Raw genomic sequence first — 27,541 nt, 5'->3', positions numbered from 1 at the left:
TGTATAAACTCAGACATCCATCAAAGTGAAGAAAAACCTTTTTGGGGCTCAGCTGCTAGCTTCTCTACAGGCCAAAGAGCGTCCAGGCTACAGGCACTCTCTCATAGGATTGCTGTTCTGACAAAACAGAGTTGTTGTGCTGTTTTTGTTGCTGACGTAACCCACAGCAGCAACACCGTCACACAGTGTCAGCAATGACACCCCATTGGTGTCAAGGTCCTGCACCTGGGTTGGGGCAACCCCCCATATCAATACAGGCTGGGAGATGAACAGATTGAGAGCAGCCCTGTGGTGGATTTGGGGGTACTGGTGGATGAAAAGCTGGACATGAGCCAACAATGTGCACTTGCATCCCAGAAGGCCAACTGTATCCTGGGCTGTATCAAAAGCAGCATGGACAGCAGGTCGAGGGAGGTGATTCTGCCCCTCTGCTCCGCTCTGGTGAGACCCCCCCCTGCAGTGCTGTATCCAGCTCTGGAGCCCTCAACACAGAAAGGACATGGACCTATTGGAGCAGCTCCAGCAGAGGGCCGCAAAAATGATCCAGGGGCTCGAGCACCTCTCAGGCAGTTGGGGTTGTTCAGCCTGGAGAAGAGAAGGCTTTGGGGAGACCTTATTGCGGCCTTTCAGTGCTTAAAGGGGGACTATAAGAAGGATGGGGATGACCTCTTTAACAAGGCCTGTTGTGACAGGACATGGGGTAACGGTTTGAAACTAAAGGAGGGTAGATTTAGACTGAATATAAGGAAAAATTTTACAATGAGGGTGGTGAAACAGGTTGCCCAGAGAGGTGGTAGATGAGTGTGGAGAAACACTGGAACAGGTTGCCCAATGGGATGGTAGATGCCCCATCCCTGGAAACATTCAGTCAGGCTAGACGGGCCTCTGAGCAGTAACCTGATCTAGCTGAAGATGTCCCTGCTCACTGCAAGGGGGTTGGACTAGATGGCCTCTAAAGGTCCCTTCCACCTAAACCATTCTATGTTCTATGACTGCCTGAATAGCTGCATCACTCCTAGCCTCTGTTTTATTTTCTGATTAGCTGCAAAAAATTTGCTACCACACAGAAATCAGATTGACTCATGTTGCACTGTTTGGGAATAGTATTTGTGCAAAGATTCTCTTAAGGCAGATATGAGATTCTCTACTTTTTAATAAAGTTCACAACTGAATATTATGAAGTGCTGGGGAGAGGGGGAGTGAAATCAACACCTTGATCACTAGGTAAACGTTTTTGAGTTCTTTACTGGCTTTAAGATTTACTGTTTAGCCACTCCAATTCCTATCACGTGCAAATGTTTCCTATATTAACAGGACAAGAGTGATTTGTGGGCAGTGAATCGGAAACAGGATATCAATTAACAGGGCCATTTGGGGTTAGCACAAAATGACAGAACAGCAGGAAGCGGTTAAAAGCTTCCCCTTCAGCAAAGCCCTGCAATTTTGAGTCTTTTCCTCCAATCAAGTAGCATATTGATGAGAAACCAGTTCTGATAATGACCTTCTGTGGTAATTCATTTCTCTAACAGGAACTCTGCAAAAGCACATCATCTACACAATCACTTGAGCAGCATGACAAATGGCAGAAACCATTTGGGTAGGAGATTTCTTTTTCCTTTAACTTGACTGACATTTTTTCCTTTGAAGGGTCCGGATCTCAGCCTGACTATGCAGGTATTGCTTTTTCCATGCGCAATCTTCCCCTCTCCTACCTGTCTCTCACAGCGCATTGAAATTTTGAAGAGACTATCCTTACTAATTCATCAGTCCTACTGTAACCTAATGCACTGGTTCCTTACTGTGTTGCATATTTTAAATGTGCCTCCCAGATCATGGCACAGTCACATTTCATTCCAAGCTGTAGTTCAATTAATTTCACTTTTTTGGCAGTGCTGAAAAGAAACCCTCCTCCTTCTTACAAACGCAGACACAGAGTGCTGAATGCCTGCTTTCCTACGTGGGAAACAGGTGGTGTTTGCTCTCCGCCCTTGGGAGTCATATTTCATTATGTAAAAATCCATCTTTACGCAGTGACACCAAGTCAGCCAGTGCAGACCGCATTACTGGCAGATGCTAGGAAGGAATCCGAACAACACAATATCTTTCAGCTGATTTTACTGACCATTCCACAACTCACCTTTAGAGCTCCAGTATTTAGTTTTAACTCTCTGCCTTTTCCCAGTACTCCAGAGCTAGTGATATCCATGATAATGGTGACTGTTCTGTTGGGAAGTTCTGCTTGTAAAATGGGAACAAAAATGACTGCCATGAGCTGGGAGGAACCCCAACTTTTAAATATCTCATGTTGCACTTCAATGATTTTTGAAGCTCCTAATACCAGCTCAGAAAATCCATGAAATGCTGACCCAGTATGAACTCACTCTGTCAGTTCATATTTGTTCAAAACATTGGCAGGCTTTATGCCAGATCTGGGATCATTCATCCACCCCACAGCTGGCAGAAAGGTGACACAGAATTCGCAAAGGCTGTCCTGTGTGCCCCAGCGAATTCATCAGAAAGACATCATGTTGAGCCAATGCCTGATTCACATTGAAACTGGTATGAATATTTGATAGTGAATACAGCACCCTGCTACTGCTGTCCTGGGAAACACAGCAGGGGTGCAGGGAAAACTTCCTCTCCCAACTGTGTCTCAGGTCTTCTACTGTCTGCCAGTTCTTTGCCATCTTATTACAAGCCAACAAAGACTGTGCATAGAGGGGTGAAGGAGAATGTTTATGACAGCTACAGGTTATATCTGAAAATTATTTTCCTAAGCAGGGTCAGCCAGCCTGCTCATGTGCTGGCACTGAGGAGGAAGATCAGCTTACATAGCATATATTGTCAAGAAACTACTATATGAAGCGTGGAGGACAAAGGCAAAAATGTGTATGAGCTTTTTTCTAAGGCAGCAAAACTACTTCTCCCTTTGTAGGGTCTAGGACAGTCTCAGGCATAAACAACTTTTAAAAATAATTTAAATAGTTGTCATGACTATTCTTGCCTTATGTCTGTTGATTCGGCTCCCGTGATGCCTGAATAGTTCTCCAGAAGCCAGTTTACTGTCTATTTTCTGTGCCTGATGAGAGCAGCTATTTCTTATTAGGTATTTTTCCTCTGTATTCCAGATCTTTCGTCTTCATTTCTCTCCCTCAGCACTAATGGTGCCTGATGCAAATACCACTACTAGCAGGCCCTGGTGGGTAGGAAGAAAAGCAAGAACATGTCACACCTCAGCCTAAGACTGTAACATCTGGAAGCACTTTTATATTGTGCTACCCCCAAGCTCTGGAAATTCTGCAGGATTTAGTATTTCTAAGCTAAATACAGTTCCTTAGTTCTTTTATTTGTAAGAAGTCCCACCTCAGAAACAAACCAGATATGCCAAGATCTAGCTCTCTAGGATTTTATTTTATTGCGTCACGACTTCCTAAGAACAAAGCATGAAAGAAAGCAGATGTTTCCATGTATGGTCTTAAGGTAGACGCAAGCCTCCTGCTACCTTCCCTGAGCCCACTGGGACCTTTGACTTTGTAAAGACAGAAGCACGAATTAGCCTTTGCAGAATCACAATTCTTATACCCTACAAAAGAAGTGAATTATGCCCATTTTCCCTTTTAAGCACAACCAGCAACTGGCTGGAGAAAGCGAGGCTGGGGAACACTGATATACATACACACGCACACAAGAATTATCCTGACCTCTCCTGCTAAGCTAGGTCAGCATTCAGCACATGCAGGAGAGCTTGCAAGCAGCTCAAAGTGTTGGGTTGTCCCACCCTCATCCTCACTCAACCAGTCCTTTCCATCATGTGCATCCCCTGCTGCCTTCACGCAGTGGTTCCCCATTGCATTTTATGTCTTCCAATGCTACATTGCTCCTGAATTGTTAGACATGAAACCTTTCCTCTGTACTTACCCACAGCATCACCACTGAAGATATCAAAGATATCTCCCCATGCAAGCCCTTGTTTGTTGTTAGGCTAAACTCAGCCATAGCTATTTTTGAAACACTGATGCTCCCCAAGCAGCACTTAACATTACTGTGAAGGTTTAAAATGAGATCTAGAAAACTGCAATTGCTAATATGTTTTCAAATGTAAATCCTATTGGACCAGGATGGAGGATCCCTTAAGGCCAGCTATGTTATCTTTGTCTATAGAAAACAATTAGAAAGCTAATTTTAAAATGCTACAATTAAAGGCTTAACATAAATGCATTTCTGATACTATCAACAAGCTTGGCACCCTTCAAGAAGCTCTTTCAAAATACCAGTGCCTTCAAGCAAAATAGCGGTTTTTGTTTTTCCTTCATGCTGAACAGACCATGGGCAATTTACACACACTGTACGACCTTAAAAATACTTTATCCATACTATGCATCTTATGTGCTATGAATTCCATACAGACTGTAAAAAAACTACATAAAGTCTCATATGGATTTACTGTTCTGCCTATAGATTCATGGCTGAAGATAAAGCATACTAGGAGAAAAGCTTGGGGGCAGGTATATCAAAATCTGATGAGCAGGAGTTTTGTAAGATTTAATAGAAAGATTTCTACCAGTATTTTAGATAATCAGATCGCAGTGGGATTTCAAAATTAATTTCCCTTTCTTGGGCAGATTTATGTTGTGTTTTGGGAATAATCACACAAATTGAACACTGCAAATGAAAATCCTGGGTGTACTGAGGTCACTAGGGCAACTCCTACTGATTTCAATTGGGCCAGGGACTCCCTCTATGGGGAAGTCTTGGGGAGAAAATAAATTCAGACTTCTGGAAATGGAGCAGCATACCAAAAAGCCTTTTTTTGAATTTTATTTTGAACACCGTCATACTGCCATGTGAAAAAGCAGCTCCTTTCATTGGCTTCAGGAAATCATCAGGTATTCCTACTCCCACTGATTGCTTGCAAATGTGGTAGAACAGGCTGGCTTAAGAGCCGCTGCTTTTCACAGTGGCCAAATACTGCTGATGGGCTGAAGTCCCCACCTCAGCCCTGTGCCAGAATCTCAACTTCTGCTGAGTGCTGAGCTTGGGAGGTTCAAAAAGACCCTCCTGTTTACAGCAGTCCCAGTTGGCTTCTTTAAGGAGGTACAGGCTTGTCCTGGCTGTAAGATAAGTAGTCCTCCCTATCAGAGGCCAAGGAACCTTGGGTTCCTACTCCTAAGAGCTGAGCACTTGGAAGAAGCCTGTTTTAGATGGGACCTTGCCACCTTGCCTTTGTGAGAGGCAGTGGCTGTCAGTTCCTGAGGAGTTTCCAACTAAGTTGGAACAGACAGTCCTCCTCCACCAAGCAGGATTTTACCTGTGAGACAAACAACTGAATTCAGCTCTTGGAGTCATCTTCACCCCAAACCCCGAAACACCCTATCACATTTTTCCTTCTCCTTCAAACTCCATGCTTCTCTGCATCAGTGAACACAGTGCAATAGGCTCACACAGCCCTACCTAGCATCAATTTCCAAAGCAAGTATCCTAGCACTTCTGTCAGATTCCAGCCAGAAACAGAGGAGAATGTCCCTTTGGATGAGACAGGCCATCCTTTATTCATCTTGTCCACTTATCTCTTACCTGTTTATCAGAGAAACCGAGGCTGTTAGCAGCACCAATCTCCTCTAACATACTCAGCTAGACTGCTGCTGCCGATGTGGTCCTTTCCCACACCAAATCTCACTGGTATCTACCACACATTTAAGAGCTGGTATCATTGGTACAGAACAGGGCATAGGACAGTTCCTATTTGAAGCCAGTTCCAAACTAATTGGAAGCACTGGACACATAACAGAATTTGGACCAAGAATGTAGTAGTGTGGTACCAAGTATAGGAGTAAGACTTGTAGAAAAACAACTTACCAAAAGTGACAAGTTTGATGCCTGTAAACATGCTTTAATTAGAATTCTGGATGAAGCCTGAAGGTACTGTTTTTACTGGGGTAGACTTCCTCAATGACATTTCCATGTGTCTATATCGCACTGTGGAGTATTTCTTATCATTAGCTAGTAATATCTGAAAGGTCTTGGAGATGGACATCACAGAAGTGGGGCTTCAGCTTCGCTGACCATAAAAGTATTTAAAATGAAGACTCAAATCTCCTGGAAGAAAATTGTTGAGTAAGAAAATAGTCAGAATTCTGAACAATATTACATAATTAAAGTTTCAGCAGAGAACAGCCTCTTGGCACTAACCATGTCCTTTATTCTGCTATATCAGAGACTGAAAACCATGGCCTTTCCTGTGCCAACTGTCTTTTAGAATAAACATGAGACCCTCCCCCTTCATCTCCACATACTTAATAATATTAATAGAACATTAAAATATTAATGCTAGTAGACAAGGTCTTTCATATAGGACATAAATTCATTCACTCTAGCTCATTAGCTCAACCATCAACCTCTCTACAATGTAACTGATGAACATTTTCATTGTTCTTCCCTGTTTTTCCTTAGACTTTTACTTCTTTGGGGATCAAAAGATCTCTCATTACATAAGCTCAACAAATATCTATGCACAACTGTACAACAATAGAAATTTCTAAGAGATAACTAAGTAAAGGCTTTCACAGCTCACACTTCAAAGATGCTGCAGGAAACAACCATTTAAGAACCACTTTTATTTGTATTTTTAGCATGATTATACACATTCATGAGTCCAACAAGATCTGCACTGTGACATTGAAGATACAGTACAATAACATTCAACATGAGGTACTTCATATTTATATATATCTGTCCTTTATAAATAATGCTGTAAGCTTGCTAAGGTCAAACACTGCTCCAGCACAAATGGGTGCTGGGAGCTGAGTTTATCACAACGAATTAAAAAACAGAACAAACCGAAACAGTTCAGTGCAATAAGTATGTAGAAATTAAAATGTTTAAATACTATTTTAGATATGCAGAAAGTATATTACATTATACTCTCTTATCTCAGATTTCCCTCACCAGGAAAATCAAACATACAAATAGCAAAGATGGCTACTTGTTTAAGACAGACTCTATGAAAGGATCTCTATCAACATTATGCTTACATTCCAGGTTGATACGCGTGATGCTTGCAAAATGTCAACCAATGTATTCAAGCTTGGATGCTACTGCTAAACCAACCAAATCTGCATTTAGACACCTATTTAAGTGCCCTGATGTCCTAAGGTGACTGGTTCTAGTCATCATCTTACATACCAGTACTTGCCAACATCAAGCAGTGCTCGGAATCAAGATGTGCTGTAAGCATCAAAAGGTGCTTTGAGGTTTTATGTTTATTCAACCATACTGAAAAACTTTACATGCACCAGCTCCTAAAACCTGGAATGGACTCGGAGGAATTAAGCTAGAGGTAGCTTTCATCCTACTTCATCAAAAAGATCTCATAACAGTAGGAAATAAAAATTACATAAAAGCTTATTTTCTACATGTTACAGCTACGCAGTATTCTGATCTCCTAACTTTCGTTCCAGCCAGTCAATATAGTAAATACCTCATCTTTATTTGCAGATAAGTAAAAAACAAAAAATAAAAGTGAGAGCCCATGTCTAGACATACCAGTACAGTACTCTCTGATTTGTCCCACCAGCTGAGGCACCTGATTTTTTTTCCAAACAACTCAGAACGCAACTTGCTACTGCAAGCAACTTGTCAGTCTGATCATCACTCAGAGTAATTATATCTACATCAACTATTTGCTGCAAGAAAACTCAATCAGCTGATTAGCATCTTTCTCTGCTTTCAAATGTATTTAAATAAATGGAACTGCTGCTCAGATGTTGTCTAAAAGTAGATGACCATTACCTCATCACAATCTTGGATTCCTTTTTGCAGTATCTTCAGCAACTCCTCCTCCAGTCCATATAATTATATCCTCCTCTATTTTAGGCTGCAGATCTAAATATAATTAACTGGAGGTTTTTTAAACCTCTCTCTGGGAGCTTTCCATGGAGTATTCTGTTTAGATTTCACTAACAGTCTGGATTATGTACATCTGTTACAAAAAAAACCAAAACATTTTTCTATATATTTTGAGGGTATTTACATTTCAGAAAGAATGCTGCTTATACACACACGTATGTACGTATATAAACCATTAAACACTACAATGGGTGAAAAGCATAGATCTTGGAGGACAGTTTTTTACCTGGCTCTCCTTTTATTACCTACAGAGAAGATCTGAGCTTTGGCCATAAATTGTTTGACGTCTACGCTTGTTTGCCTTACTTCAGATGGTATTTTGGACACTGCAAAGATGTATTGGCACTTTACAATGCCCAGGGCCAGGATTCCAACTGTCAAGAAACACTTAGAGTAATAGTATTAAACTGGTAAGAAATCATACGAGAAAAACATTTTTATTACAAAACTGACAAGTGAATTTAGAGTTATGCTGCATTAATGTGTTGATACATTGCAACATTAATCTTCAGTCTGTCTAAAGAATCATTTGGTCCTCTCATTTCGTTAAAACATACACAACAAACACAACCCACTTGAGAGATAAAATAAGAATGAGATGCTTTACAAGAGGTAGTGTCCCTTTGTGAAGCAACTGTCCCAATGCAATAGTGAAGGATTTTTCTTATGTTTAAATTGTACCTGTATTTCTTATTTATACTGGTTTCCTTCCCTGATAAACAAGTCATGATCCCTAACACTTTTCAAAAACAATACAGGCACATACAAGAAGTTTTTTGGGGAAAAAGAATCAGACAAGACAAAGTTCTGCACCACATAATCCTCTGATTAATGTGTAACCATAAGCAGCTGCAAGAGATCCAACATTAACACGTTAGAGAAGGCTTCCTCCTCTTCACTGTTATCTGATGATATACGCTAAGTGTAATGTGGTATCTGTTGGGAATCTTCTTGTCTTTGTCTAAATTTCTGCTGACAATACATGGTAAAAAAAGAAATCTCGTGTTACAGAAAAACCTCCAAGTCAGGATTGGTACATTCTTTTGCTCCTCTATAATCTGCCTCTACCATGTTTAGGAGGAAGGAAAAAAAAAACCCACCCAAAACAAAAAAAAAATCATCCTGCATCTGATGATAGATATTAATTCCCATTATTTAGCAAGGGTTCAAAGAAAAGCCATTTAAATTGCAAATCAACCTCAGCGTAGCAAAATGTAGGTCACAGGAGTAGAGTAGAGCTGCACATACAATTTGGACATGTGCAAGCACTTCGTTACCTTTGAGGTGGGATTCCTAGATAATTAACTCTGATGGTAACTTGCCAAGCTCACATCCCACCTGTCTCACTGTATACATGTCCACGCACTGTGGACATGGCCAGTATGCCATATAATTCCCTGAAAGCTGCTTGCTTCTCTCCATCTTCCTCTGCAGCCATCACAAACAGCTGGCTGCAGGAGAATCTCACAGGTTGAAGGTCTAAACCTATGCTTTTTCTGCTTACAAGTGGAACACTTCTTTCAGCTCCCATGATCAAAAGCAGGTAATTATTGGAATCTCTTAAGTCTGAAAAGCAGACAGAAGGCAGAGCTATAGTAAAAGGCGCTTCATTTTCTATCCCTACCTCCCCAAATAACAACAAGCAGAAAGCAGGAAATGGAGAAAAAGAGAAAATGGATCAACAAAGACAGCGTTTAGTGAGATACAAGAGGGGAACATCCTCTGGTGATTCATAGATACATCAAAGAAAGGGTCAGTATCACCAGCAAACAGGCACCTCTCTTACAAAGCCTTTAAACTTGCTTGTTCCTATGAGCTTCCAGTTTAAATATTACACTTAAACTTGATCACCAACAATGCTACAAGTATAGCAAGCCAGTAACTTGCCCATAGCGTTTAGTTACATATTACCTGTACTGATCACGTATCTGCAGATAGAAAGCTAAGCATCAGTAGGCCTGAAACAGACAGGTTCTTCATAGCAAAATGCTTTGTCTCCACACACTTTCATTCAAGCATAAAATATGAGTTCGGGAATTTGCCCTCCCTGCACGCCGGTGCCATTTGTACTGTCCGAAGAGCATTGAAACTGAACAGTCACCTTCCCACACTGAACTTCTGTCATTCCTTCTTGTCCAAAATAGCTGAGTTCATTACCATCCAGAATCACGCTAGCTGTGTAAAAGGTGTCAGGCTCAATCTGCACTGGATATTCAAACCACACGGGAAAAGTGCTACTAGAACCATCTGAGAAATATTTACTCAAGTTCTGGCCTAGGATAACTCCTTGTCGTTTGAGTTCAATCTTGGCACTGTACTCTGCTGATCCACAGCTGGAGCCATACAGCCCAAAGCCAGCAATAAACACTCTCTTATCAACAGCAAACTGGATGCTGTCACACCGGCCCCTGTAGCGCCACTGGTTGCTGCGGTATGCGCAGGACTGGAAACGGTGGCATCGCTGAGGAACGAGGCCTTTCCGGGGCTTGCTTACAAACTGTAACTCTGGCTTTTTGGCAGCCGTATACCAGAGGAAGATATCATTGGTTTCGTTGAGAGTCAGAATCCCAGACTGGGCAGCGCCATTTGCAAAGTCATCGAGTGCCATGGTAGGGATGCGTATCAAGTACAGCGCCTTCCCAAGGACTTTGCGCTTGTTCTCTATGGTAGCCATTAGCTCTTGTCGCTGACACTCCACTTCAGCCCAGTTCAGAGCTGCTTCAAAAACAACAATTTCTTTGGCATTCAGAGTCTCCCTTCGGAGAATGCTTTCAAGTGTCTGAAAATCAATGTCACAGAACCCCTCAGACTTCAAAGCTAGCTCAGCTTGGGCATCAATCACTTCCCAACAGCGCTGGGTCAGGTCAGGTTCCTCGAAGAGGCAGCTCTGGGAAAGCAGCACACAGGCATTCTTTGCACTTAGGCTTGTCTCTAGAAAGTTGACGCAGGCACGGGCGAGATGAGGGACAATATACTTCTTGGCAGCATAAAGAGTGGCCAGTACAGTATCTGCAGCCAAATCAATTTCATCACAATATATGTATCTGAAATAAAACACATGCATGTAACACTGCCACTTAATGCAAAAACATAATTTGTCAACAACATCTGAAAGTTATAAACACAGAATATTTAAATGTCTCCACATTAAAATTAAGCAGTGCTTTTGGGGAACATTGATTAAATCCAGAAAGAAAGTACAAACCAAATTCATCACTCAGGTAAGACCATAGAAGAAAAGGAACTTAAACATAAGGTGAACAAAACCTCACTTCATTTAGGATATATGCTATGTAGATAATGGTTATGTTTATCACCCCCTCCAGCTCTGTCTTTCTTCCATACATGCTTTGGCTAATGAGCCCCAGGCAGTAGCTCCTCAAGGGCTACCTTACTTGGCTAACACAATAGTCTGGAACACATGTTACAAAAAGAACTCGGACTGGATGTCCTGTGATGGTGAAGGATGATTTACTGAGGTGTATCTATAAACACAGGAATGAAAAAATAAAAACAAGTTTATTAGGAATAACTACCCAGTGTAAGAATAGAAATGCTCTCGAAGTGTATCAGGTGCCACCCATCTTCACAACTACTTGGTTGTGGTGTGCTGGTTTGTTTGTTTGGTTGGTTTTTTTTTGGGGGGGGGGGGGGGGGGGAGGGGGAGTTTGGGGGGTTTTTGTTTGGGTTGGTTTTTTTTTTTTTTTTTAACGTGGTGATGAAACATAAGAAAAGGCACAGAATTCTAATTTTCAGCATCCTACCTCCACTACCATGGTCTTTTCTCTCAGTCTCATTGCATAAGGAAGACAAAAACATTTACTGGCATGCTAGTGTGGTGGAGGAGATGAAGGTGAAATTCTATTTATGTGACTAAACTGCTGGGATTCATTGCTCAGAGAAATGAAGCATTGTACAGTTTGTTCTTTTTAATATCTCATGCTTCAGGGCCCCATTTGCAGCTGCGGAATGCAATGTGCTAAAATCATGCCAAATGCAATTTTACTCTTCATAGGGATAGGCAAGTTTTGATGGTTATGGTTGACAAAAGCGTCTTCCTCCAGTAAAGCTGAAATTGTATGCAACCCTGTACTAATCAGAATTTTCTAAGTAGCAGGTTTCCCAAAACAATTAATTTTTTGCAGGATGGATGTCCTTATAAAGTGGAAATAGTATCTACACTGATGTGATTATAGTTGTAAATATCTTTAAATTTTTGCAGAGGTAGGGTACTATCCTCCAAGCCATACTTAGAAAACATGCTCAGAGCAGACACTGCTCATGTAATATAAGAAAATCTAAGAGGTTAAAGAGAAGAATACTTAGACAGACCCAAACCTGTTGGTTGGTTGGTTTGGTTTTGGGTTGTGGTTTTTTTTTCGGGGGGGGGGGGGGGGGGGGGGTGAAGGGCCAGGTTAACCTTTATTACTTGGTTTCAGCTGGGCTATTTGTAACAACAAAGAGCACATCTATATGTCACTGGTTAGTGGCTTATCTCCTTTACTGTCCAAAAATTTTAGATGTATCAATTCATTCATTTTTATTATTCTCCTCATTGCTCTCCAACTCGTTTCTCTCTTTTACTACTTCTCTTTGCTGGCTAGTACAGCAGAGAATGATGACGTCTGTTTTAAATTTAAATAGCACGAAAGTTGCTAGTTTAATACTCATGAAAGTGAAGAACTAGTATCACTGATTTACAACATCAGCTCTCAGCAATATTCCACACTTTTCACTCTGCCAACACACCTCAACTCTGGTCTGCAATTACTGATATTCCACTTTCACCGTGTTCTTAGAGGATTCTGCTAGACCACACAGTTTGATGGTTTAGTAACACATTCATCCTGGGATAAGACCACAGTTCTAACTTCAACAGTCAAGATAAAGATATAATAAAGACACGGATTTGGTGTATCAGCTAGACTATGAATTTAAGCCTATTTTTAAAACTATAGGAAACAGTCAAAGCAATTTTACTGGGAGAATAATTAGTATCTACCAGTCAAGGTATTACTTCCTATGTTACACCTGGCAACACCTTGTCTGATGCTTGTTGTCACAATGCCCACTATATAGTAAAATAAAAAATATTTATAATATTTATGCTATAAGAAATCACTGTCTGGGGGGGCGGGGCAGGCAGTGGGAACCAAAACCCAAACCAAAAAAACAACACCCAACCCCCCAAAAAACACAAAAACAGACTCAGTGTATTTTCTGACAAAGCTTATGATGCATTCCTCTTGACTGCAGAAAGGAGCAGATGAAGGACAGTGCTGCTTTGGAATAGGTAAAAAGTCTTTTCCTTCTCTAGCAACAGTATCATGAGCCTTCTGCCATCCAGTGCTCACAGCAGTTGCAAGCAGCACTCATGGGGATGATTTCCCAGGGGGAGGGGAGTGAAGGGGACCGTGGATCCTCCCAAGCTCCACCCAGTGCAGCACAAGCACTGGATCGTGCAATGAGGAGAATGCTGCACTGCTGAGCAACATTCCTTTCCCTTCCCTGCGCCATCATGGCTGCAGGCACCCCTGGTGTTCACAGACGCAGGAGCACTCTGCAAGTTCAGGCACACCACATCAGTGGAAGTTAGCACTGGCAAGGTTAGATCAACATCCACACAGATCACAAGCGTTTTGTGGTCTTTCGGTTTTTTAAATAAAAGCCAAGAAGTTGAAGAATTCCATGGTTCTGGACATGCTCTTAAATATAGTTTCCTAAATTGCCATGGGCTAAATAATATGCCAAGACCTACAGGTCAGTATTGATACTCTCTTGGCTAGGTTTGCTCTCTGAACACATTTCTTAATGATAAATTCAGAAAGCATTCAGTTTTTATACGGTAAATCATGTTTAGCCACAGTGAAATAGATTTGCTGTTCAGAAAGGAAGGGAGGCTGGGGGAATCCAAGTATCTTGCATGTGCCTTGTAAAATTCTGCATGAAAGCAAAGCACAAGTCTGAGCTCTGCAGAAAACCAAAAAGGCCCAAAGCAGGCATCCATAATGCACCTACTTACATAACGTCATATCTTAACTTTCTATTCCAGGTCTACAGAACATCTGTGTGACTTCAGCTTTACCTGGCAGTTATGGATATTTGCACAGAACATTCCTGATGTTCATAACCTATAACTCTATGCAACAAACTATGTGCAACTTCAAATGTCCATCTACAGTGCCACTGAAATGTAAAAAGAAAAAACCAGTCTGTAATCACAAGCTAGTCAAAACAATATATGAAATACAGTAAGTTGCTGGCTAGCGATTATATCAATACATGCAAAAAAATCTGCAGCATATTAAACAGATCACTATCAGATACCAATGTATATTCTTTATCAGAAAGCAATGGCAGTTACTAAAGCTGAAGGGAAAAAACCCTCAAAGCCATAGCATTTCTGTGATAGGGTATTCCTCTTTAATAATTAGAGTTTATAGATACATTCAAGGACAATTCATCAGGGAAGCTGGTTCATTATGCTCACTTAGGAAAACATAGCATTTCTCATGCAGCTTGCAAGAAAAATAATGATCATGTAAACTGACTGGTTTTCCCCTGTTAGAATAAAAAACCCTATTCATGTAGTCAGCCTTTTTATCACTTTCCAAATGCATCAGTATGATAGATGAGGAGAAATTTAATTTTCAGACGCTATATTTAATAACTTAGGGTCATTTTTCTAATACAAAACCTGCATACAGCAAGTCTATAAAAGAGCTGGAATGATGTCAATATACAAGCTCAGAATTTCTGGGGTTTGGGGTTCTTTTGTGCGTGTGTTTGTGTTTTTAACTTTTCACTATGCTTGCGAAGTAGAACATGTTTTTTCTTATAGCTGACAATTCTCTTTAGTAACTCCATTCCTTTGTGTAACGTGTGGTGACAAATCAGATCAATAGGCATTACAGTATACAATGTGCCCAAAGATCCCCTGTCAAAGTCGTTATTTATAACTGCCTACATCAGTCTAATATATGTGTGCCTGGAAGTAGAAAGGGAAGAGCAAAATGAGGTAAAAGTTTAAAATACTTGAAACACAAAAAGAATATTTCAAGCAACTGCTTGCTTTCTTTTTATATGCAAGTCATACTTTGATATTACCAGTGTATGTATACATCATAAAGGAAAACATATCCAGCAGATGAATGATGCTTACTTCAGCATTGCGAGAAAAGCAGCAGGCTCAACATCTGGTATACGGATTTCATCTTTGTCCTCAGCAAGCTCTCCATAAAACATTGCATGGAATACAGAGCTCCCAACAGCCAGGACATACTGTTGAGAAAGGGAAATCTTATTTCATGCTTTAAACTGAAAGCACTGCCAACAAAAACAACGTGGGAGAGCCACCCTGAGCAAACTCGGCTTCACTGACAGACTATAGACAAACTCCAGTAAGAAATGAAGTCAAAGTCAAGAACAGAATTACACATTTTCCCTCCATTTTACTCCCATGGGCATATATGTATTAGCTACTGGAAAACGTTCATATCCACTACAGAAGTTAACTATTTCTAGAAAGATCTCAAGAGTAATATTAATCAGCAGCACAAAGCAATAGTCCTAACTTCACAATGACTGCCTTAGCACAAGTGTACTGTTTAACCGAAAACAAAGAGAAGCAAAGAACACTATTGCATTGCAAGTAGCCTTTTAAAATATGCCTGTCCCAGAAGCGACAAGTCTCCCATGCTATGTCCTGGTGTAACTGTAGGAGCTTTCTCTGGCTACCCCTGCCTGAGCTGATAATGCAGCTGTTGCTTACTTTGTGTCCTGGCAGCCGCTGGGTCCCACCTGGTGGCCCGACCACAAAATGAACATCTGCCATCAAGTCATTGTTGAACATCACTGCATTTCTACAAACAGAGGCAGCGTGTTAATTCATGGCGCCCAGTAACACTATGTTTGCCCCAGACCCAAGAAATTTAATTTCTTAACATCTTAAAGTTGCATGTTAAAGAGAAGCAGGTCACACTTTGTTTTAAGCTACTTCACACATCATCACACAAATATACCAGAGAAAAAAGCAGGGAGAGGAGAAGGTGCTCATGCAATAAAAAAATAACCCAAAACTTATGAAAACTTTTCAAAAAGTGGAAATCAAAGTCAAGAGCCTGTATCACTGAAAATCCCCACTAAGGTCTAAAAGCAAGTCTTTATGGGTCCACTGTAGCTTCCAGCAACATTTTTATTTATTCAAGACAAACAGCTGCACTGTCTGCAAAAGATATATTAAAATATTTTCCATTACCAAAACACTTGTTTCACACCTGTGGAGAAAAAAAAAGATAACTATGCTTCCTTCAGCAAATAAATTAATAACTGAACACATACATTACGAACATCTTGCTACTTTTTACCACCCCATTCAAACAGCAAAAATAAACTGCCCTGAACTTACCTCTCTCTGATGGTTGGATAAAGTCCTTGCCAATTAGGTGCCGGAATAATGTTGTTGTTATTGAGATTTTGCTGGTGGTACTGCTGGACAGCAGTTGTATTAGTGTTGGCTGGTTTCTTTCGGGGAAAAATATCAGCAGCCATCTTCTTCTTTTTGGTCTTCAAGGTAATGATTTCATAGCAAACTGAAGGCAATTTGCTGCTGCTACTGCTACTCCCCTTCTTAGAGCTCTTCTTGGACCTGTTCTTGACCGTCTCTGGAAGCATCAAGAAGAAGGTGAGACATTTCATGTTCTTTCCTTTCTCATCTACCATGAGTATACTTGTCTGTAAAGCTAGATAGCCTAACTAGCCAGGAACATGAAGAAACACACGTGGAAGCTGTTAAACAGAGAGCAGCAGAGCTGTGAGTCTGCTTCTTTTCTAGCAAGACAAGGTGACCTTTCCAGTGCACCGAATAAGAAAGCGGCTTTAAGTTTGATCCAGTACTTGAATTGTTAAATACATCCCCATCATTCCTGCCAGTTTTATTTCTCTCCAGATCTCGTGATCGGGAATTGCCTGAAAGCACTACACCCTGCAAGGAGGGTATACGCGTGGCTGTAGCACCGGCTTTCTGAAGGGGGATAGCACGACATGCAATAGTGCTGCTAAGTCTGCTTGGCGAGCTGAACTTGTGCGTTGAACAGATCGGAACAGAGTAGGTATTGCAGCCCTGCAGATGGAGCCAGCATCTGAAGTCACCAATAACGATTGGACCTAGCCGCACAGTGACACCTATTGTAACATACGCCGCTCTGACATTAAAGCGACAGCAGTTGCACTCTTCAGTTAGTACGTAGGGCAAAGCAATAAATGGCATGCTCAGTTGTGTAAGCGCATGACCGGCCAGAAGCATGTGTTTTATTTCTCCTTGATGCTACTTGAATTTTCACAGGGGAAGCAATAAAACGTTTAAATCAGGTAGAAAGACATATTTGATTCTGAATACTTCTGCGGGAGCTATTTCCACATGCAGATGATATTAATGAGTTTGTATGCCTCCAGTATTCCCATAAATCCCTATCATAACAGTTGTTCAGCAAAAACACACTACAGATATCAGAACCAAATTAAAGCAATCAGCTAGCAGCAGCAAGGACAGCGATGCAGTTAAACAATCCCTTTCAGCACAGCTCCTGCTCCAGTGTAACATGAATAGAGATGAGGTCACAGCTTTAGCTTTAACTCCTTATGTTTCCTAACATAAGATAACCTAACAGACTTTGACAGGGGTCCCAAATCACTAAGCAGTGCTAATTAAGCCAGCTTACACCAGACATGGCTGCACCACATCAGAAGAAAACTTCTAGATGTGCAATCAGATTAAAGCACATCAGAATGAATATATTTAATCAATATTTCAAAGCATTAAATGAAAAAATCTGAATGATTTAGAGAGTCTCAGGCAGAAATCACTCCTTGAGATGCAAACATGCCTGGATTTTATTCACAAATACTTTCTGAAATAAACAGGATATAAGATATGCCAGCCAAACCACTTAAATAGGAAAGACGACTAATATTCAGTCATTAGTTTACTTAGAACTTAATTTTAGATCAGATTTCCTTAATAGCAGGTCATGTGTATTAAAAAAAAAAGGCAAGCCTATTCACTTAAAAACAAAAGCAGGGAAATAAAAATTATTAGGTATTAGGGGTCGTCATTTCACACCTTAAAATATTGGGGGGATAAAAATAATTATGAAATTACATTTTAATTAAGTTTTAAAGGAAAAAAATACTTTTTTCTTTCAAAGCAAAGTTAGCCACTTTTAGCCTTAATTAGTTTTGCTGGACAAGAGTACAACAGTGAAATTAAAGTGATCAAAGGCTGGTGGAGAAATAGCTGACCTTGCTGAAATCTGCCACTGACTTAAACTGAAGCACAGAAATGTTACTCAGGCTATTTATTGAAACACCATCACAACTGCTTGAGTCACAGCTATGGCTTTGTAACACAGTCTCTAAATATCTTTAATCCTGAAACTGTAAAACCTAAGTACAGGTATTTCAAAGATTGTCAGGTCTCCTTGGGAGACACTCCATATTAAGCACTAACTAAACACCCTGGCAGTTGACCATCTAGAGACTGCTGCAGCAGCTTGAGATGATAGTGCTGCCAAACACACATCTGTCCCCTCTGTCTGAAGTCACTGCTTATGGAAGAGGGAAACAAGTATATGCACCTATGCCTCAGCTGCTATATTGCACAAAATGCGAAATGTACAAAATCACCTTCACCAGTTATTTAAAAGAAGAATGTGGATTATGCCTGGTGTGGCTGAAAATCAGATATGTTCCTATATACATTGGGAGGCAGGATATGCAATTTCCAAAAAAATATTTTCTAGCAAGCTTGTCTGTCTTTTCTTACCCCCTTTCTCTTTGTTTTCCTTTTTTACCTGCAACAGATTGATTTGGAAGGGAAACTAACAACCTAAGCCACATTGAACTGTGGAGAGGTAGAAGGAGGTAAAGGAGAAGAAACGTTGCACAGATGGGATGTTTATAACTGCACATAGCTGAGGGTTTATAATAGAGATGCAGCAGGTATGCTGAGAACAGCATAAAATTTGCGTTTGTTGAGTTTGTATTAGGGTTTTTTCCCCTCCTTGTGTAAATTTCCAGCCCTTCTAGTTACAAAAATAACCCTTTTGCCACTGTGCAGGACAGACATTTCAAAAGGAAGAAGCTTTTTTAAAAACCCTTAAAGATACAGAAAAAACATGCACTCTTCAGAAAATCTGGTGCTCAGCACTGCAGTTGGCAGAAGGCAAAAGACAGCAGAGGTTAGGAGATTCACATGAGAGATTTGATTTTCATTCTATAAATCCATTTTAGAGACTACCAAAGTATATAAAAATCAAGGTCCTCACACATTTTTCAAACCATTTGACCAGTGCAAATCCAATTATACAAACACCAGATAAGGTCACTGGGAGGATACGGAAGAGAAAGAGAATGACAGATGGACTGACTGGTCAACTCAGTATGGGAAAGAGATCACAAACGTGAACCTGTAGGAGTCTACCATACCTCTGACTTCTGTAAAACTCAGCATGTTGTACTTTCTTGGGGGAAGAAGGGAAGGAGAAGCTGCAACTGAAGCATGTTCTGCCTGAATCCAGAAGTCAGACAGAACCCCAGTAGACAAGAAGTATCCACTTGACAGCATAAAAATCCATCCCTGTAAATAAAAAGCCTGACTGCCATCTTTGCCTATTCTTCAGTCACCCACCAAAATTTGGTCTGCTATAACTGGAAAACAGTGCTGATTCCACAACAGATGCCAAAAAACTACAATATGTTACAGGCTTTATACCACCTTCCACTGTCCTTCATCAGCTCAGAAACTAAGTCTCCTAAACCAATCCTTAGATGCATGTGAAATGGGGAAAAAAAAACCCAAAGAATTAGTGCTTTTCTTTCCACCTTGGCAGCAACCTCCATTTATTTTCCTACAACATAGTTTTCTTTTTACTATACACATACTGCTAATGAATTTACAAATCAATGTGTTAGCCATCAGTAAAAGCAACCTATGAACTGCTCCTGTTGAAAGACTAGTCAAAATCCCAAGTTCAAATCAGCCTGCCTCCAGGAAGAGGATCAAGGAAATTGAATTTCTTTCACTCAAAGATCTATCAATTTCTGAAAACTTATTACTATGTGTTCCTAATCTTCTGCAATTCTCATTTTTCTTCATTAATTATATATTAACAGAACCAAACTATATATATTCAACTTAGAAAAAGAGAAACACAGTCCTTCAAAGACACATAAATATTTATTTCATACACAAAGTAGTGAAACCAGAAATATTTTAACTTAAAGGATGTATCAAATTCCATGCTTAAATCTTAACACTGGCCTGATGAAAATCCAAACTGCCAGTGGTGAAGAATTAAGCAAAGGACTATCTTCTCAGGCTGAAATACTATGCATCAAGTTACACGCCCCTTTCAAATTACTAAGAGCAAGTTACAGGGTTTCCCTTGGAAATCTGCTCCTGACTAAATATTGTAAACAACTGAAGCATCAATTCTGCTGTTCAAATCCAAATATGTGCAATATACCTGCAATCCCAGTTTCACTTATCCCTTAAGAATGTAGCGTACCTTGACACCATTGTGAGGGCTGGCACAGGAATCATATTATAGCCCCAGTCTTGGTACAACTTTTAATAGTACAGTACTACTATAATTATGCCTTTCTAAAGGTAACTTCCAATCTATCCATTTCCAGGGTTGATGGGAGTACTCTTCCTCATATTATATCAGTCTCTACTGCCACAATAGCAAGTATACCCAATTTTTTTCTCCCCTTCTTCTAATAAGCTGTGGTTTCCTATTCCTCTCACTTACAGGTCCATTCATGAATTCATCAACATGAACTGGACAACTCTATAAAAAACAAGCTTTCATCAAAATACCCAATTCTCTCTTACAACCAGATCATGAATAAAGGAATTAATTCCAAGTACGCAATGAGAAAATGCATATATTTCTTTTTTGTAAAGTTTCCAAGTCTCTCCTCTTGGCAGTTATTATGCCTATACGGTGTTAACATTCTTTGTTTAAGTTCTGGATTTCCCCTTACAAAGAAACAAATTTCAGATGATGCATCTCGATTAACCAAAACAAACACACCATGTTACTGTTTAACAATCCACCTGTCCACTGCTAGTTCTCATTGAATTTGACTTCAAGCACTCATTTAAAAGGAGTGTAAAAGTTCAAAAAACAAAAACAAAAAAACTAGACAAACCACACAGCTGAGAAGCCTAATTCTGTTTATCTACCTATGAATTAGTCACCTGGAAGAATCCTTGCCAATGACAATTCCAATCCTTCTGTTTGTAAAAATGCTCATTTGGAAAGGGAGAGCTCTACTCTTGATCTCCTTAAGTAAAAAATGCTTTACAGTTGACAAAATCTTCCAACCTCCTCTCTCCCAAGTTTCTGACTGGCAGCACAGAAAGCAACCAAGATTGCATCCACTTCTGTCTGTTGCATGGAAAAGATGGCCCTGAAGTCTTGCTCAGTAACAAAAAGATCAGAAAGCGTTTCTTTCCCAGCATAGCCAAGAGCTGGGAAAGAGTAGAACAGTATCAGAGTAGAATTGCATCTTGAACCAACACTAGTTCAGTGTTAGGAACCTTTAAACCAAAGTCCAAAAGACCTAAATTGTATTTTGCTATAGGTCTTATGCTACACTAACAACATACCTGCGGGCAAATATTCTTCTTAACTGCTTAGTGTTTAAAGTATGAGGTTTAAACACTTTGCATAATGCTACCCACTAAGAGAGTTTTTATATTTTTTTCTTAAATGCCCTTAATGCTTTAAAGAACACAAAAGCAGAAAGCCCTGAGCAGCCCAGTCAACAGGTAAATATAAACTTACATAGAAGATATGCTTAAAGAACGAGTATTCAGATGTCTTTTAATCTTTCATTCTTATACTATTTGCTAGCATATAGGCTATGTCTCTGCATGCACTTCTTTTTGGTCTCCCTATCAAAGAAGCCTTCATCATTTTAATATGTCCTTTTTGTATCTGCAATCATTTTCATTTGGGTTTTTTTTTACAGCAATATCCTTCCTGAGACAAAGCAATCAAACGAAAACATTATACTTAAGAATAACATTCAGCCCTATGTTTACTTACGAATAAACATCCACTTCCCTTCCGTGTGGTTTTCAATTTGCTCTCCACGAACCTGTTCCTACACCAAGTACATCTCTTCCCACTGTCATTTTTCCCCCCATTACTTTCTTGCTCAGCTGCTTAAACTTTGTGATTTAATCCCAGTGAGAGGTTTGATAACTTTATGCCCCAAACACAATGCAAAACAAAACACTTCTCTACGCTATGGAGTTTTGCTTTTAAAGTTAAAGATTTTGTTCCCAGCTGGGTCAAAATAAATATAGCTAGTGTGTTAAAGAGAGAAAGAAAAAAATGTTTAAAATTTTCTTGTATTTTCATTATGCTTGCTGCATGAATGACAGTCCCCATAAACCACAACTGTCTAAAGAAGGGCTTACGTTTAAACAACTTACAGTCAATATATTTGATCCTGTTACAGTGAATTATCACACAAACTTTCTCTTCTGTGCATATGGAAAGAAATAATGTGAAATGCTTCATTACAACACAAAATATATTTTACCAGCCTGCTGAGACATATTCCCCTATGTCACAGTTTGGGAACTGCAGGTAGAAAATACCCCAGAGCAGAATTTGCAATTTATTCCATAAACATTAATTTGCTTCTCGATAGTTCAAAGTACAAACAAGAATTATAAATGAACTCTGAGATGAGAAAACCTGCAACTACAAAATTAGAAATTCAATTCGAGGTTGCAGGAGATAAACTTGTTTTTCTACCAATTAAAAAGTGACAAATGACATGTGTCTTCCCCATCACTACTACTCTACTTTGTCCATTTCATTTCATGTTGAGTTTTGCTCTTGACAATCTGTGGGGTCAAAAAATAAGTTCTTTCTCAGTGGCTGCCATTTTTTTTCTTTCTTTCTAAACATGAAATTGCAAACCCAAAAGCATTCAGCCCTCTAAGACAAAGGTCAACTTTATTTCTACTCTGCCTCTTACCAAAATGTACTTACAATGGAAAGATCAGATAGCTCAGGAAATCGGTAAGGAGAGACAGTGGTTTTCATCTCTAGGTCACTAATTCTAAATTGACCAAGGTCAACGGTAATCAAAAGTCATTAGCATTTAATGATTGTTCAGCACCCTGTGAGAAAGAAGCTAGTGATCTTAGTGTACTTCAGAAAAACCACCACTACAATTAGTACTCTCATGCTGCCTGTTTCAAGGGAGAGATCCGGATCGGACGACCACAGACAGAACTTCCTATCTTACAGTCAGATCTTGCCTATACAGAGAAGCTTTTATACTAATTTTACCTTGGCTCAGAAAGTATTCTTTTTAAAATTAATAGCTAAATTAATATAGGCTCTGATAAAGGACAAGTTGGATGGTGACTGGTCCCACTCCTTTACATCAGCGGGTCCCAAACGTCTTTGTCCCCCTACACGCAGTAAGGCTGCAAAATGCAAATGCTAACACAGATAAAGAGAAGCAGCTTTCTCAGCAAGTCCTTGCTTGTGAGAGCCAATGGCACTAGAATAGTAACTACCCCATAAGCAGCCACCTGGGCACTGCATTATGGTTGATTGTTGGCATATAATTCATTTCATGTGCAGACAATCTGCACTCACCACATCAAACCACAGCATTAAAGCACCCAGTAGGACAAAAGATGGGGAGAGGATATTGCCATGATCCACACCACACCTGTTCTGTGGCCCACAAAATCTGTCTCCTGGGACCACTACACTATCAGCACCTTCCAACAAGGTTAAGAAAAACTGAGGGGACTTTTGGAAAGCTCTATTAGGTGTTGTAAAGTAAATGCCATTAGGGTCTGCCACCGAAAACTACATCAAGGCAACACATAGTTCCCTAAACTTCACTGTATGTAAAACATGCAGCTTAAAAATGCAAAGCAGGTCAGTTTTCTCCTGGAAGTTCAGAACTTTCACAACTTCAGCACAAAGTGTGATTCTGCATACTTCTGTTCACAGTAGAAGAGCATTCCTGGAACTATTCAGTAAAAGCTTTTTAAAGAGCTTTAAAAGAGGGGGAAATGGTACAGCTTCTTTTTTCTACTGCATTTTAAATTACAAAAGAGGAAGATTACCCCAGTTAGAGAGAGATGAGCAGGCCAGTCCATTGGCAAAACAAGCATTTGATAAGAAATGCACTCTCAAACACAGTGGCTCTCACTCCTCAAAAGTGAGAATCAAAACGCACGAACAACAACTCTTAAAATTTTTGACAATGGTTTAATAGCCCCAATTTTTAGATGTGAGAGACTGCTGCTAACCTGAGCTGCATCCAAATAGGTCAAGAATGGAACCAAACATTACGCCCATTAAACTGCACTGTAATAAATTCATCTTCCTCTGCCACACACTAGAAGCTGTGGATCTTGTTACTTTCTCTCGGTCCCAGACTCTCACAGCACATGCAGCTTCTGTCTGAATGGCCTTCCAGATCTGTTTTCTGCAGACATTCAGAGATCACCAACCAGTTCACCAGTGCTCTAAAACACAAACACTTTCCAGATGGTGGACTTGCCTGGTTTTCTTTTACTCTTGCTTGCCAAGTTATCAAACTCAGATAGGGCAGCAGGATCAGAAAACAGACAAGCCAGGCCTGGAAAATGGAAATTTGAATGAACTGACCTTTTACTTAATTACTGAAGTTCTGTTCCCATCACAACCCCCCACCCCCCCCACCCCCATTTTTCTGACAGACATAATTTGGTTTTGTGATTAAGGCACAGGACTGGAATTCACCTTTACGGCAGAAAACAGATCTGAAGACAACTTCCACCACACAAACCTTTTAATCTTTTCCTTCTAAGATTCCCATCTCTTATTTCCTTCTTTCACCTTATCTACCAGCTCTTTGAGACAGAAACTATTGCTTCTCACTCATTTGTATAGTGCCTCATGAAACAGTGCTTCCATGACAGCTCAGGTATTGAACATTTGCTCCTGTAATGCAAGAGAGCCTGCAAGCTTTGAGGAGTTAGTAGAGAGAGTAGCACAGGAGAACTATCATGAATTATCAGAGAAAGCTAACGCTGTGCATGAAAAATGTTCTGCTGCAAAGCTAGTGTCATTTGCATAAGTTCACGCAACAGATGAAGACCTAAATTTCTTCAGACAACATCGCGCACAGCTATCATCATCAGACCTCCGTTTTAACTGAGCCTACCCTAGCACTGTTGCTTTCATCGTTAGCATAAAAACTGGTAACTTCAGAAAACAATGTTTGCTCACAAGCTCTAACAAGCAAGTGTCCAAATAAGAAAAATTAGTGTTGCAACCTGCATCTTTTTTCTCAGCCTTAAAGGACAAGCTAAAGAAAGTCCATATTACTTCTGAAAGGTGTTTGCTCCAGGGCAGAGTTGAGGATTGCTGGAGGGGAACCACATGGGAAGTTACTGTGCAGCTAGCTGCAGTGTATTTACTGGGGGGGCGGATTTAAAAAAAAAATAAAATACTGCACTCTACATTCAACTTCAGCAATCCTGCAGAACTGATTTCAAATGAATAGTGTCCTAAGAGATCTGATTTGCAAAGTTAAATTACTCAAATGAAGGCAAGATACTATGCGTTATGACATACCACACCTACTTCCTATAGGAAAGTGAGACCTAGTTTTTTTAGCCCGACACTAGCATAAAACAATTAAAGTAGCATCAAATATAGTATTGTATACCTATAACCTATCATCTCTCTCTCAAAAAAAAAAAAAAGGCCGGGACATGGATTGAAGTTTGATATATAGATTACATGCTGAAAACAAAGTACAGTGAAGACTAATGGCAATGCAGAAAACCTGCACCAGCACCCTTCCGATAAGACAGTCTTTTTTGTTTTAATAGGTATGTTAGCAAGCACGGTTTTAGGAACACTTAAGTATCACTGCAATTCAAACTTTTTCTTACTTCAAGTGAGAACAACCCACTACTTCCTCCTATTTGGCAGCACCACTCAGGAAACACTACAGGCAAATTAATTCATAAACTCAACCTGAAAGCTGCAACAGATGGACTTTCTTGAAACAAAAGAGGAAAATAGTAAATTGTAAAGGTGCGGCCCTCAGCTGAAACTACCCAGTCTTCAGACATACGTACACAGAGAAGTTCGGCCAACAATGTGGGGAAGAGAAGGTGGTATTTATATCGAATCGGGTGCAATTAATTACTCCTCCAGGAAGTTTTACTTAATTGATACTTTAAAATGCTTCTTCTTTTAAAGAAGCATTACTTTAGGGGGGCGGGGGAACAACCTTCAACTTTTAGCTTTAGATAACTCAGAATTTTCCCGAGGGGAAGTGCTAGCCTACACAGCCGCCCGCGGAGAAGCACCCTGCCTCGGCGGTCAGACCCTGGCACCTCCAGGTCCCCGGTTCGGTGCTCATTGCACCTCCCGTTTGATTCCGAACCACGCGGCTATGGGAGCGGTTTACCGCTGCCCGCTCGCTCCGGGCACGAGGACGAAGCTCCTGCACAAAAGGCAGCTGCAGAGACTCAGCAGAAAAAAAAAAAAAAGTAGGCATGAAACCTCTCGAAAGGGCTGCAACCACATGACTCTGATCGGGCAAAGACCGTTTACCAAGGGGCTCTTTGTGCCGGGTGAGCAGGCGGCTTCGACACCAACCCAGCGGCCGCAGGCCCGGGCACTCGGGGCACCGTTCCCCACGCATCCTCCCTCCCTTACCCCCGGTTCCCTCTCGCCAAGTTTCGCGGCGGGCGCGTGCAGCTCCCGGCGATGCTGGCGCTCAGGTGAGGCCGTTCCGGCCCATCCCTCATGTAGGCGTCCCCGCAGCGCGGCTGGGGACCGACAACCGCCGGCCCCAGCTCTGCCCCCACCACCACAGCCCGGCCCGCGCGCCGTCCCTCGATCCCTCACCCGCCACAGGACGCCCCCGACCCCGCAACGCCCGGGGCCCAACGGGGCCGACACGGTCCCCTCACCGCCGCCACCCCTTGCCCCCCCACCCGTTAGCGCGGCGCGAGCGCCTGGTAACGGCCGTAACAGTCACATCGCGCCCCCCTCCACCCACCCGCACTGACCTGAGGTCGCCCACCGCTCCAGGGGCGGCGCGGCCCCCCGCAGTGGCAGGCGCAACCCCGCCTCGAAGACGCGCCCCCTCGCCTCGCGCGCACGCGCACGGCCGCCCCCCCCCGGGCGGAGCGCGCAGCGGGGGCGTGGCGGCGGGTATAGCTGTGGGCTCAGCCAGCCACCGCACCAAATTCCCGCCGCCTGTGGTGGAGGCGGTAGCGGTACCCACCAGTCTGAGGGAGGGCGTCACCTCAAAAAAAAGGCCCCGCCAGGCAGGAGGCCAGTCAGGGCCCGGCCCTGCCCTCAGGGGACGGGGGGCACCCGGGGCCCAGCAGTAAAAACTTCATATTTCACCACCAAAAAGGTGACTTTGTCACCAAAATAAGTTTAGAAAAGGCGGGAGACAAAGTAACCGCCTTTTTTTAAAAATTAAAAAAAAAATTAAAAAAATTCCCATTATTGCCTGAAATAGAAGCATGTTTTTACCTTATCACATCCAAACCTGTTTGAGGATTCTC

General features: G+C 41.2%; 1 protein-coding gene across 3 annotated transcripts in view; it reads right to left on the bottom strand.

Annotated features, from left to right (window-relative positions):
* Positions 1-27,139, bottom strand: part of BTBD3 (BTB domain containing 3) — a 156,345-nt gene extending 129,206 nt beyond the window's left edge. The window contains exons 1-7 of one of the 3 annotated variants that reach the window (XM_075088242.1): positions 27,035-27,117; positions 16,313-16,568; positions 15,677-15,767; positions 15,068-15,186; positions 9,817-10,949; positions 7,789-7,978; positions 5,857-6,096 (exon numbers count right to left, since the gene is read on the bottom strand). In XM_075088242.1, coding sequence (XP_074944343.1) covers positions 9,917-10,949; positions 15,068-15,186; positions 15,677-15,767; positions 16,313-16,455 — 1,386 coding nt within the window. In that variant the 5' untranslated portion in view covers positions 16,456-16,568; positions 27,035-27,117 and the 3' untranslated portion in view covers positions 5,857-6,096; positions 7,789-7,978; positions 9,817-9,916. Of the gene's footprint in view, positions 1-5,856; positions 6,097-7,383; positions 10,950-15,067; positions 15,187-15,676; positions 15,768-16,312; positions 16,569-19,389; positions 19,798-27,034 lie in introns of those variants that run through there. The other 2 variants (XM_075088243.1, XM_075088241.1) reach the window with 2 other exon arrangements.
* Between the last annotated feature and the right edge of the window lie 402 nt (positions 27,140-27,541).

The sequence above is a fragment of the Phalacrocorax aristotelis genome, chromosome 3 (assembly GCF_949628215.1).
Source record: "Phalacrocorax aristotelis chromosome 3, bGulAri2.1, whole genome shotgun sequence".
Lineage (NCBI taxonomy): Eukaryota > Metazoa > Chordata > Aves > Suliformes > Phalacrocoracidae > Phalacrocorax > Phalacrocorax aristotelis.
Note: the sequence above shows the minus strand (reverse complement) of the source record. Positions and strands in the feature narration are given on the sequence as shown.